Source organism: Acromyrmex echinatior, unplaced genomic scaffold (assembly GCF_024713525.1).
Source record: "Acromyrmex echinatior isolate Ae372 unplaced genomic scaffold, ASM2471352v2 Scaffold20, whole genome shotgun sequence".
Taxonomy (NCBI): domain Eukaryota; kingdom Metazoa; phylum Arthropoda; class Insecta; order Hymenoptera; family Formicidae; genus Acromyrmex; species Acromyrmex echinatior.
The window spans coordinates 95300-109290 of NW_028259054.1; the positions used below are offsets into that span (position 1 = coordinate 95300).

General features: G+C 37.5%; 2 protein-coding genes across 5 annotated transcripts in view; one reads left to right on the top strand and one right to left on the bottom strand.

Annotated features, from left to right (window-relative positions):
• Positions 1–4449: 4449 nt before the first annotated feature.
• Positions 4450–12795, top strand: LOC147906552 (uncharacterized). Its single transcript, XM_087416327.1, has one exon. The coding sequence runs from the start codon at positions 4450–4452 to the stop codon at positions 5053–5055; it is 606 nt and encodes a 201-aa protein (XP_087272453.1). The 3' UTR covers positions 5056–12795.
• Positions 12582–13991, bottom strand: part of LOC105150442 (pyruvate kinase) — a 118572-nt gene continuing 117162 nt past the window's right edge. For all 4 annotated transcript variants that reach the window (XM_087416323.1, XM_087416322.1, XM_087416326.1 and 1 more), the window contains one exon: positions 12582–13087. Coding sequence is in view for 2 of the 4 variants with exons in the window: in XM_087416326.1 (XP_087272452.1) it covers positions 13075–13087 (13 nt within the window). In the remaining 2 variants the exon portion in view is untranslated. The remainder of the gene's footprint in view (positions 13088–13991) is intronic.

The window sequence follows — 13991 nt, forward strand, 5'->3', positions numbered from 1 at the left end:
CAAATTCAACCCTCGTGTGTTATAATTGTAAAGATCGTGTTTGCATCAAAGCGACGCTGCTTCATATAATAATGTTAGAACGTCAGAAGTCATGTAGTAAAAAGTGTAGAACGAGAATTTCCAGATTCTAATTTACAATAATTTATTTAATTATTAATATCTTTTAAAACGGAGTATAAAACAAAGGAAACATTATCTGTTTTACAGCAAAATAATCGATGAATTACAAGTATACTCATTTCACAGATAGAAATTTGTCGTGACACTATGTGTTGTTATTAGTCGTATCACATATTTTTCGGCTATTTATATCCATGAGTCAAATAGTTTAGAAAGTTCTAGAATTGTTTGTTAAGTGCGAGGGAGATCTTTCTTTAGAAGAGGAAGATAAACATCAGGCAAACTTTCAGTATCACTTTGTTTATTAATCCCACTTATTTGGTTTTTAATGTGTATCATTCCTGAAATTCTTCGTTTCATCAATGATTGTTCTGTATCTAAAATTTTAATGTTATCCCAATCAAAATCATGCATTTCATTCACACGGTGACGTGAAACAACTGATATCTCAGAAGTAGATTTCTTAATATCAGTCTTGTGTTCTTTAATACGAGTTTTTAATTTTCTCTTAGTTTGGTCCACATATGACGATTCGCAATTCAAACAATTAATCTTATAAACCACAATGGTCATCCTTAAGCAAGGGATCCTTTCCTGTTTTAATAATTGTATTTAATTTATTCATCGGTTTATAGGCTATATTAAACCCATGAATATATGCGAGTTTTTTGAATTTCTCAGAAACCTTACTTAAGTATGGTATCGTAAAAAATTTTTTCTTGTTGGAATCATAATCATTATTATTTACTTCACGATTTTTTTTCGAATTAGTTCTATTTTCCAAAGTTTTTATTCTATTGTTAATCGTCGAAAATAAGAATATGAGAGGATAGCCATTATTGAGAAGAGTGTGAATTAAATCCGAGATGTTCTTTTCATGAAATTTGGGATGGGACAACATTAAAATTCTGTCAAGCTGCCCAATGATCACTCTCTTTTTATGTGCTAATGGATGATTCGAAAAATAATTTAAATATCTCCCCGAATTTGTCGAATTTGATTCCAACTTGATGTAACTCTGCGTCTTAAGAATATTATTAATTTTACTGAAGATGGCCAGATTGTGGCCGAAACGTTTAATGTTTTTATTGTAATTCGTAATGCAAGAATAATTAAATATCACTAACTACATCTTGTGCTGTGGTTCTTTATGCTCTTTCTTTTCATATATTTTTGAAATTATAATCACATTCATTTTTTACATTTTTAAAACTAAAAAAGTAATAAAAAAAAAGTTCTTGTTGAGTCCAAGTGAAAATGATAACGATGCAGTCCCATATCAGTCTAATGGATCATCTTCTGAAAGTGATGATGACGCAGAATGTCCTGGACTATTTTCACAAGATTCACGTGAAGAGAAGTGGGAGAAATGTCAAATTTGTTTCAAATGAGCTCATAAACAATGTGGTGAAGTAAAATCCCAAAAGTTTTTCTGCGTAGTTTGTTGCCAATCTTAAATAGATATCTATTTCATAGTTTATGACTGTTTTTATTATGAAAACTAAAAAGTTTAAGCTTGGTGTTTAATTTCTGAAAAATAAAAAATTTAAGTTTTGTTTATATTTTCTTATAAAGTTTTATAAAGAATTTCTTATAAAGTTTTATAAAAGTTTCTTAAAAAGTCTTACAAAATACTTTTTATTAAGTGTATAAGTCTAATATATTGTGATTGATTCTTAGTCTGCAGATTTTTTATTTTTTATGTTTTATGTTTTGAAATAACAAAGTCAAATTCAAGTCATCAAAAAATTATATAATTACAATATATAATTTAATCTTTGTTCCTATTTTTGTATAATAAAGGCGAGTATAGGAAACTTTTCTTTATTTTTTCCTTCGGTTTTCTATTATGAAATACTATTTCATATAAGGAAACCCTACCGTCTCATATTAGGAACCCTTTTTTTGAATGAACAAAATTGGCACTTTTGATAAAAAAATTCTACATACAACAAAGTATAGCTACTATCGATTGTTAACTTTTGGTGGCAAATCTTGAATATATTTCCTATAAAATTGACATGAAAATAGGAGTTAAGATTATAAATTAAATATTAGGTGTAGTAAAAAGAAATCCATTATTTTTCCAATAGATGGCTTTAGTAATCTGTATCACGCGTAGACGAAATACAGATTACTAAAGCCATCTATTGGAAAAATAATGGATTTCTTTTTACTACACCTAATAAATTACAAGTCTTTAAAAAAAGGTATCTCATATTAAGCGACTTTACCCTATTGCTATAACGTTCTCAGACGCAATATTGGAGAATAGCATATACGTGATATTGACCGTATTTACTAATTTAGCTAATCATTACATTGATACGTCAAACTCAAACATACATCATAGCGTCATATCAGTCATCATCATGCGTACGGATGAAAAATCGAGACGTATGAGCATAGCTCGTTCATCGTACAAACTCTGACGGTTAACGGTTCAACGTTTATAAAATTGTCCTTGTATTCGTTTCGAAGCATCTTGTAAATATTCCATCGCTGCTTGCAGAGGCTCTTTCACGTTTCGAAAGATAGCGACAATTCATGTCCGCGATGATCTTCCAGAGTGATTTCCGCGTAACTCGGTGGACCAACATTGATTTCCAAAAATTTGTAGCCCGTATTCGTCAAATTGTAACATCTGCTCAGTGAACGCACCGCGCGTTGCTGTGTACATACGTAATGTTTGAAAACATGTTTTTTATTTTTGATATATAGAGCGTTGAAACATGGTACCTACATGTTACAGTCTTTCGTTTCGTATGATACGCTGCTTTCTTTGGCAAAGTACATTCTTGAACCGTTCGTAAAAGCGGATATCACAAACTGATTGCATCTGCGTAAATTGTGACGTATGGTAGGGGAGACCGGGGCTAATAGACTCATTTTTCTGTTTCGAATTTTTACAAACAAAATTAAGAAACTTATCGAAAAAATGAATTCTACATCAGTTATTTAACTACATACATTTGACTACCTACTACATACATTTGACTATTTCTACGCGCCAAGATCCGCTCTCGATAATCGCACGTAACCCAGCTTCAGACCTCATGCTTGGAATCGACCACGCAATCAACGACACCAAAAAGTGCACCTCACTTTTAGGGCGTACACGAATACGAACAGCGTGACAGTTATAGCGCGAAAATAGTCTCCCCCAAGCTGCATATGGTTTCATAAACAAGAAACAGGCAACCTCACCGAAATCTAAATTGTCGCTTATGCGGCAGCTCTCCTCTCAAGTGCGTCATCTTCTCGGTCACGCTCGCTTTGCTGAGTCGGAGGAAGAGAGCGAGTTGAATCGCGGTCGATACGCGATCGATGCGCGGCTTCCTCGTGGGGAGGTGCGCAAAATCATCGCGCCGAGCCACATCCAATTAGGAAAGGACTCGTAATCTTTCGTGAGCAAGGCCGAATGCGGCAGCACTTTTCCGAGATTGCATTGTTGTCCCTCTGAATGCCCGACCGGTACTCTCCGGCAGCAGTATGATTAACGGACCTGCTCCGTGGCAGCGAGAAACCTGCAGCAACATCTTGGCATATCCGACGACATTCCTGGTCCTCCTCAGGATAGCCTCAGAATAACTTCGTCGCCTCGACAGGTGTTACCCTCCATATAGTTTTGAGGGCGCTCTCGAATTGTTGGTCGTTCTAGTAGGCTCTCAGCGTGTCGGTCCTGCTCACTTTCGGCAACCCTCCTAGTATGCGCCGTTTCCTCGGCGTCTTCCTCTCAACCCGCTCCACTCTTCGTCGGTACTCCTCCTGACCAACCTCCTTCCCCTCGTGATGCACCTTGTCGTGATGAGGGGGCTCTTCGTCTTTGGACGGGGTCTAAGAGAGCACTATACGCCCACCTTCTCCTCAGGATTGTGCGGGTGTACACTGGTCCAGAGGATCTCATCACCTCCAGCAGATCACATCGTAACCTAGCAGTCATGTTTCATTAGGCCGGGGGCCTTGGCTTAATCACCTGGGTCGCGAGGAAGGCAACCTGTATAAAAAATGCCCTCTAACTCAAGTTATGGTGCGTGACGATGAGTGCATGGCTGGGGGGAAGTCCAGCCGAAAGCGGCCGACCTCAGAGCACCTGACACCCCCTGTTGTATCGAACCTTTTCTCCGGAAAGAGCGTTACCCGGGGGAGTGACATAAATTTCGTCCCTGCTCGTAGGAACCAAATGAGTGATTCTGAAAATACAAACAAAACTTATAAAAACAACGATTAAAAAAAATCCAAAAAAAAGTGAAGAAGAGAAAGGTGAAGAAGCGCACGAAGGGACGACGTCACCAATCGGTCTCCAGTGCGATAGAGACTGAGAGTGAAATGTGTGAAAGTGTGAGAATGATTAAGAAGAGGAAGAAAAGGATTGGAAGTGGGGATAACAGTCGTGAGAATGAGACGGATGAATGTGTGAATGAGATGAGAAAGATTGATGAGCAACTGAGAACATTTATACTGGGTGAAAATGCGAAAGTGAGCAAGTCTGAAGTTATAATGAGTAAGATTGGTGAATATGAATGTGTCCTGAGTAAATTGTTATGTAAAAATGAGAGATTGGAAAATGCCCTGGCTGTGTATGAAAGGATAGGTGTGTCTGGTGCTGCGAGTGGTGGTGTAAATCAGTCGAGTGAGAGTATGAAAGTTAAGTTTAATGTGAGAGTGCCTGAGAAAAAAAATTATGCTGTGGTAAAGAGTGTGGATGAGAAGATGAGTAGCGATCAGATAAAGGAGAATCTGATGAAATATGTGAAACCGGATATGAATGTACGAGTGAAAGCGGTACGGAAGACTAAGAGTGGTGTGGTGATTGAAACTGCGAGTGAAAAGGACAGAAAGGCTCTGTGTGAAAGTAAGCGATATGAGAGTCCGGGTTTGACAATTCAGTTGTCTCGAAAGATTGGTCCGAAGGTAATAGTGTTTGACGTATGAAATAGGTGAGAAAGAGTTCCCAGGTGAAATGTATACGAGGAATTTGAAGGAGTGTATGTCGAAGAGTGAGTTCGAAGAACGTGTGAGAATAAGGATGGAAAGAAGAGTGTGGCCCTAGGGAATGTTGTGATAGAGGTGAGTAGAGAATGTATGTGATAAGTTAGTATGCGAAGAGAGAATGTATTATATATTGAGTGAAGTGCTTTTAAGATTAAAATGTATGAAAGTGTGCTTCGATGCTACTCGTGTTATGGATATGAGCATATGAGTAAGGAGTGCAATGTGGGAAAGGTATGTAGAACGTGCGGTGAGAAGAATTACATGGCGAAAGAATGCAGAAAGAAGGAATGTTGCAGACACTGCTTGCGGACAGAGGGCGGCCTGCGGGTCATTCTGTACTAGCGAGAGTGCCCGGAGTATGTGAGAGTGTTGGAACATATGAGAGAACGTATTGATAATGGCTAATAAGAGGATAAATGTACTGCAGTTGAACTGTCAGAACGCTTATGGTGTGATGTGTGATTTGGGGAATGTAGTGAGAGAGAAAGGTGTAAATGTGTTGGCATTGCAAGAGCCATATGTGTCAAATGAGCATGCGTGTGGATTACGGAGTTTACGGTTAAAGAGTTGAATAGGACGAGATTGAGTGAGCTGTGCGGAGTATGCGTAGTGGAAGAGCGCCTGGAATGGATGAAGTGACTGCGGAAATGGTTAAGAGAGTCTGGATGGCTGTACCTGTGCGAATGAAAATGCTGTATGATGAGTGTCTGCGAAGGGTTGTGTTCCCGAGTGATTGGAAAAAGGGTAGAGTGGTGGTCTTACTAAAGTTTCTGAAGAGAAAGTAAGGACGGATCCCAGGTCGTATCGGCCGATATGCCTGCTAACCGTCTTAGGAAAGGTTTAGAACGGATGATAGTTAAGAAGTTGCAAGTATGCATCAAGACGAAAGTACGAGTAAATGAGAGACAATATGGCTTTACGCGAGGAAAGAGTATGGACGATGCGTGGGTACATTTAAAGAGGAGTGTGAATGAGTCAGGAAAGAAGTATGTAATGGGTATATTTATGGACTTTCAGGGCGCGTTTGACAATGCTGAATGGACAGCTGTGCTAGATAGAATGCGTGAGATTGAATGTGATGATTTAGCGATGTGGGTAAGTTATTTTAGGGATAGAAAAGTATATGTGACGAGCGAGAATGATATCGTGTGGAAGAACGTAAAAAAAGGGTGTCCACAAGGATCAATTTGTGGCCCCACTATTTGGAATTTTATGATGAATGATCTGTTGAATGATCTGGTCGAGAATGGGTGTGATGTGTTGGTGATACGCGGATGATGTGTATGGAGGTTACCGTGAATATATGAGGTGAAACGACGCGTAAACTTATTTCAGATCAGGAAGAATGAGAGAGTGACCTGTGTGGACGGGATAATGGAAGAAATGATAGATGGGAAGAGCTTGAAGGAATGTAAAAACATCATAGATGGCGCAATAATAAAGTGGCAGCATGCATGGGAAGGGAATAGTAAAAGTAGGGTTACGTACGCGTGGATAAAAAATGTAAGGTGTGTGTTAAGAACTGTGTGTGGATTGACAACTCTTTCTATGAAGTACCTCCTAACGGGACATGGAAGTATGAATGAGTATTTGTATGATAGGAAAATAGCTACGACTGAGATGTGTGATTGAGGAAAAGGGAAAGAAGACTGGGTGTATGTTTTGGCTAAATGTGAGATGTATGATGATGTTCGGGATTTGGGTGGCTGGAATGTGGCTCTGAAGTCTGGAGTGATTGGTGATGAACGACAGGATTGATGTGAGTTCGATAGTATAGGATAAGAATAAGTGAAAGGATAAGTTTGTATGCGAAGGAAGTGTTTGGAAAGAGGAGAGTGTATGTGGAGGAGAGATGTGATTGGGTGATGAATGAGTGTGAATCTAGGTGCGCGAGGTGAAGCAGGAAGGGATGCGGATCAGGTTGAAAGCTTGGTTCTCGGCCTTGGGGCTATGCTTCGGGCTCGGGTTACTGAGCGATTCCTGTAAAGCATCTCCGGGGGGTAGCGTCCCAATAGCTCCCGAAACGCTGGCCGACCAATGTAGCGCATGTAGGAAGAGCAAACTGGTAGTAATTAAGGCTACGACGATCCGACCGATGATCTAAATCGGTACCGCGGGGACCGGGACGCCCGTGGACAACTACTACTCTCAGTCATGGTTAGGACCATCGCGAGGGCAATGGTTTGATAGCCGCATGTTGGCTAAGGGCCTTTGGCCTCGACGGATGAGCTGCGTTATAGCTCGGGAACCAGTCTGCTTAACTAGTAGAACGCTGGATAGTCGCTCGCTCCGATCAATGAGTTGCTTGCCGGGACCTACATCCCGCAAGCGTACTGGTAGTACGCTTCATCACATCAGTGACGCGCTGATTGGACGTATTCCAATCCCACAACCATGGGGGTCGTGCAAGTAAAGCACTTGTACAGGTATCGCACGTTAACTGCAAGAAACAATTGGCCAACCTTCTGCCGCAGCTCTCGGGTCAAGGTGCCCAAATAGTACCAAAAAAATCAATCAGTCAATTATTAAAAAATCAATATTGCGACAAACGTAGCCTCCCGGAGGATCTCAATCATTCGCCAGTTCTTTCCGATCCTAATCCTCGTGTCTTGAACGGAGGGACGCTGCGGGGGGCAACAGCGATCCTGCCACGTCACAGTATGTATAAAAACATTTTAACTGCATTTAATGATATATATTTGTGCTCTGCATATAAGAATATTATTTCCATCAATATTAGATTTATTTCTTTGATTATAGCTCTCTTCACTGTTGATGCATAACTGCATCTCTTGAACTGTATTCACGCTAACTATCCAGATATTGCACAATATAATTTGTGATTACTATAATTACAGAGGATCTTAATTACTTGCTTGTTAACAGATGCTTCATTTTTTTCAATAACGTTTGTTGAATATGAAGACATAATACTGCTGCCTGTAATTGTACAATTTATCTTCAAAAATTTTTGATAAAAAATATGTAAAAAAGTACGTCACAAAACTTATATGCTGAGATAACAAAATGTTCCTTGACATAAAAAAAAAGGTAAAGATTATGCGATTTCTTCCATGTCCAGATCCATTCTTGGAATGTCAACATTTCGTGAATCTTGCAGTCCACTTCATCAGAATGCAAGGAGCAACCTAAACTGTTCCTCCGGGCCGTTATTTTTATATTATGCTGTTTGAGTGGTGGAGGGAAAAGAAAAGAATTGTGGAGAGGTGAGGGAAATTGGTCGATCTTCAATAATCGAGAATGGTTTTCTATATTTTATCTATGTTGTAGCCATTATCTCTATTTAGATTATCAGGATGTTTTTGTATTTCTATGGCTTCTCTTGGAAAGTGTAATGTTGGCTATTGTGGTATCGTTTTTTCAAACAGTATTTGATATCCTATTTCGATGTTATGTTCTGATAATGCTGACTGCGTGGCATGTTTTAGCCTGACATCACGTTGGTGTTCTTTTATCCATAGGTTGACCATTCTTTCCAATATGTATACTTGCCCGCAGAAACAAAGTATTTTGTATACTCCTGCGGAACTAGGAGTAAAGGTTTTTGATCTTTAGGATGTCTTAAGATCTATCCTATCTTTTTGAAGATAGTTCGGATATTATGTTTGTTTAATATCCGATCTGTTGTTCCTTTGATATATGGCAGAAATGGATAGGATCCTTTCGTCTGGTTGTGTGTCAGAGACTGTTGTCTTGTTTGCATGTTTATTGATTATTTTGGTTATATCTTTTTTGTCGTGTCCGTTTTTCTGTATGGTTAGTTTTAGGTGGTTGAGTTCTGTTTGTAGATGTTCTTTGTCAGAGATGGAGAAAGCTTCATGTACAAGTGAGTTGATTGCAGACTGTTTTTGTGCTGGTGGTGGTGCGACTCGGCATGTAGGTATCTATCTGTGTGTGTTTTCTGTACACTTGATGGCCTAAGGTACCGTCAGCTTTTTTAGAGACAAGAACATCTAGAAAGGGGAGCAAAAGAGAAATTTAAAATGTGTTCTTTTTCTATAGAAAGAGGAACATAAAGTGTGTTAAACAAAGAAAGATTCAGTACTAATTTTATGACGCAAAACCGGTATTCATAGTCGTTCTTCCATTTAAGACTGTCTTAAGTACAATCTTAAGATGTCATAAGTCAATCCGAAAATTGTATTAGCATCTTAAGACAGTTTTAAAATAAAAACGGATTATGAATATCGCCCCATATTTAGCGTTATACAATTGGCAGCCTCTCTCTCTTTGGTAGTCTCTTATCGATTCATAGGCATTCATAGGCAGAGACAGCGAAGATTCAGAGAGAGATGCTTGCAAATTGCACACATCATATTATCCCTTCCACCATGGTCAGCACTTATTCTGTGGCTGTACCGGCATCAGTTGTGAGAGGACGCAAACTTCCCCGCTGTCGAGAAAATTCAAGAAGCAATGAGCTCTCATGTTCATAATTAAGGATTGTTGCGACAAGGAAGGTATTGGATGAGACGAATGCCGCGATCGTTGTAAAACTGTCGATCATCGAGTTCGTAGCCTCGGGAAAATCGCGCGTGAAAACTTGTGTGGCTGCAAGCGACCGGTATAATAGCCGTCAAGATTCGTGGAATTGCGAGCCATCCGCCCGAGTGTTGTCGTTAAGAAAATTAGCCGATCTGCGCTAGTCTCTCTTGCCACAATCGAGTTATTTTTCGTCTTGTTTTGTATCTTTTGTGTCGTGCCAAACCGATTGCTGTAATTATATCGTGTGTTCGGATTATCGTTTGAAGGTTGCCCTCCTAGGTAACGTTCTTTGTTCGGAACACGAATTATTGTACGCTGTCGAATGTCGGGAATATTCGTCATCTCTGAAGGTAATTGTTGGGAAAATTAAGATCTTATGATATCAAGTAGGACCGTCAAATCAAGTTGAACCGGCGTTAGAATAAGTCATAGTTGTCGTTCGCTGAAGTAAATCATGTCAATTTAGCTTAGGATGAAAGGCTCCAGATATTAATTGTAACTCGATTCATTAAATATAATTGTTATCTATTTCATTATTAATTGGTATGTGGTTCTTGCAATCTACCTTTCTCTTCGACAATTTCCTCACTCACTTTCCAATTCATCCCCATTGCCATCGCGAATTAAATGTGAGCAACTAATTTAACGTAGACGAAAATTATCGAAAGAGAGGCCTACGCTTTCTTGTGCTTGACGCCCAACTTGTTAAGTGGAAAGCTCTGATAATTGTGGAAATCTATTTGGCGATCAAGATCTTACACTTATCTTATACAAAAATTCCTTTAAGTAAGAAAAAGTTACAGACATGCGACAAAGTTGTAGCTCGCGAACACGATTACAATGCGTGCGTGCGTGCGTGCGTGCATGCGTGCGTGCGAGTGTGTCATAAATTGTATCTAATTTCATTAATTGTACCTGAGGAGGGGAAAGAAATTTTAAAAAAAGGCTACTGGGACTATGAGAAAGGATGGGAGGAGTAAGGAAGGAAAACAGGTAGAAGGGATTTTGGTAGTTGGCCGGTTATTGCCGGTTATTCTAACGCGCTCGGGATCTGCGGTTTGAAGATCTATGGTAAAAGTGTTTGGAAGAAGGGGTGATAGAAATTTGAAACTGAGAAAAGAGAGAAGATAATGATTAGGGATTACCTAGGGATGAAACGAAAACGGAGAGGGAGGACTTTATCTAAGAACTCCACGCTTGACGTTGAATCAGCAGGAGAAGCGGAGTGTCAGGGAATATTCTTTGAGAAGGGGGAGTGTCAAGGAATATTCTTTGTGTTAACTGTAACGAAATTGATTTGATCGGGGAAAGAGACCGAGGGGTAGGGCTTTCTACTGGATGAATATCATTGTTGTTGTCATTATTGTTATTACTCAATTATTATATGTATTAACTATCGTTTTCTAAACCATTAGCGTTAATGTTAATGCTATCATTATTACTACTTATGCTATTGAGGTATGCTTAATAGGTTTCGTCTAGAAGCCAACGGGCTTCCCTGAGGCGTTGAGTTCGTAGGCGTTTAGCCGCACAGAAAAGGCATGTACGTGATGATCACTACGATTTTTTACATACAAAAATGTTTTATTGTCAGGCTCTGCGTAGAAAAAAAGGAAAACAGATAATGAGAGAGTGAAGTTCGCGGATTAGGCGGACTTCTAAGTAAAGAATACAGAATTCATCGAAGAAATGTGAAGAATTCATCGATGAATGTGATAGGATAAGAACGATAGGTAAGCTGTGGAAGCAAAAAATTAAGAATACAGAGGCTGATAGAATTGGGAAATTGGTTAAGATTTTTTTCTAGAGAATAATCTACTTAGGTTCCCGAAGTAAATAATTGAAAGAAGGGACTTACTGCTACTCTGCAAGTCTTGACTTTCGAAGGTCGGATCTCTGTGATTGCAGAACTCCAAGGGGAGAATTGACCCAGCGATTCGAAGGCTTCGGTCGAGTCACTTGAGTAGTAAATGAATAAGTAATAAATGAATAAGATCGCTTAATCGAACAAATCGCGACTTACTACTAAAATCGATGGAACGATCTGGTTGCGGACCGACAGTGTCGCCTGGCTAAATAACTTGTATAGTCGCGAACCGGCAGAGCTTCGTGTCGGAGATGGAGTTTGACTGCCTAACTGTTCGCAAAAGATCTTCTTTTTATATTCGCGAATTAATAGTGCCGCATGCAGGCCTCGCGTATGTTACTAGTCTAATCTAGGATTAGGATTAAGGATTGTGAAATCGGTTGTGAAATGGGATATTGTGATATGTAAAAAACAACTTCTGTCATCGACCATTTGCCGGATGCTCAATAGTTCAGAGCCACATGTGTCATTTATTACAGACAATTGCTGTTTCTATTTATAATTCTTAATCTATTTAATTCTTCTGTTCCTCGGGAACTTCTTCTATTCGGTACTTGGTTCAAATATTTAATCCAACAACTTCGTCTCGAGTGGATTATTAGTCTAAAAAAACGAATATTAGTCGGATCGTCATTTGTAACTGTCTATGATAGAAACAGACGGTCTACCGATATTATCATACTTGTTAATAACTTTTATGATAATGATGAAAATTCTAATCGAAGAAAAGAAATGTGGAGTCTGGACGTAACAGCCTTATTAAACGTACTTTTCATATCACGTCAACCATATTTAAAACCCTCGTTAGTACTTTTGTGATACTGACATGAATCGATTGCGCGCGACGCGTTTCTCTTATATAATCTAAGACTCTACCTGACGATAGCGCGACGGAAGAAAACAGATGAAACAATCTGCACAACAATTCAGAGCAAGCAGCTAGCTAATCTTTTAATCCTAAATTTTGATTCTATTGCGCATCCCTCAAGTTGTCTCACCTGTTTTCTTCCATCGCGAGCGAGACTATTCTCGCTCTAATGGCGACTGCGAACACGCTTGGACGTTGTATCTGGCAAATAAATAAGTGCTAGTATCCTTCAAATAATGAACCTTTATTTGAATCTCAAACAGTACAATATTAATAGTATTATCTGAATAATATTAATTGTATTTTCAGAATAATATTTGTTAAATATTTCCTAAATCATGCAATTTAAATCACATATCTTACACAATTTTTGTATAAAATATTCTTTTCGAATGTTTAAATAAAAACTATATCTAATCCCATTAAAAAAAAAATCAAATTGATCTTAAGGACCTTAAAAAGATTACTTTTAAAAAAATTTATAATCACCTTTTTTTCTCTCCGAACTATCAAATTTTTATTTCTACATTGAATTTATATATTCCAGCAATAAAATACTTTACTATTAAGATTATTGTCATATAACTGCATTTAATAGAATTCGTAAAAGAATCATATACAATTACATACATGTTCAAGTATTATTCAATAAATTTTTGTATTACATCTACATCCACGAAGACTATACTTCCTAGAAATTTCCAGTATAATGTGTAGTTTAGTCAACAGTCCTAAAAATAAAACATCAATTAATATAAATATAATCAAATATATTATTGTTAAAAACATGATCACAGTAATAATAATATATTAAATGGATAACTATACTTGAATTAATTTTAAAAATTATATATTTAAAAATGCAATATGCTGAAACACAAACGATATCAGAATTATCTCAGTACTTATAAAAATAACAAGTACTTAAAGCAAATATATTATTATGTATATATATTATAATATACCTACATACAGAATGTATTTTTCTATTACATACAATACAAAAACATATTGCAATGTACAAAACATATTGCAATAATTTATTAATATATTTTAAGTTATTTATTTGACTTAAAGTAAATATGCAAATCAACAATAATAATATTTCATAAATATAACTGCTGTTAAAACTCCTGAGTAGTCGCTGTAACCAGATTGGATGATATAGTAAGAAATAACAATTATCAGCAATTAAAATTTTAAATTTAAGCAATTTAAGCTTTAAATTTTAAAGTTTAAAATATTTATAAAAATGAAAACAAATTATCCTTACCTATCTTTGACAATCGATAAATAGTCGTAAATGACATAAAATGAAACGTAAAATAAAAGGCTACACACGTGCATTAAGTAACGCACTTCTTGTGCTATTTATACAGTACAATATATACTAATTATCAGAAGAGAAAGATAGCTTTCTTCTATTTTTACATAATTTTTAAAGCGATCTCATTATTTTATTTTATTCAAATTCTCTTTAACCTAAATTTACAACAGATTTTTAAACCATAAAAAGTGGACGAATCATAATCAATTATTCTCCTCGCATTCGACTGTAATTAGTCAATTTCTTAAGGCCTAAAACACCTATTGTATACACTAGATATAGATAGACTTACTTACAAATGAAATGCT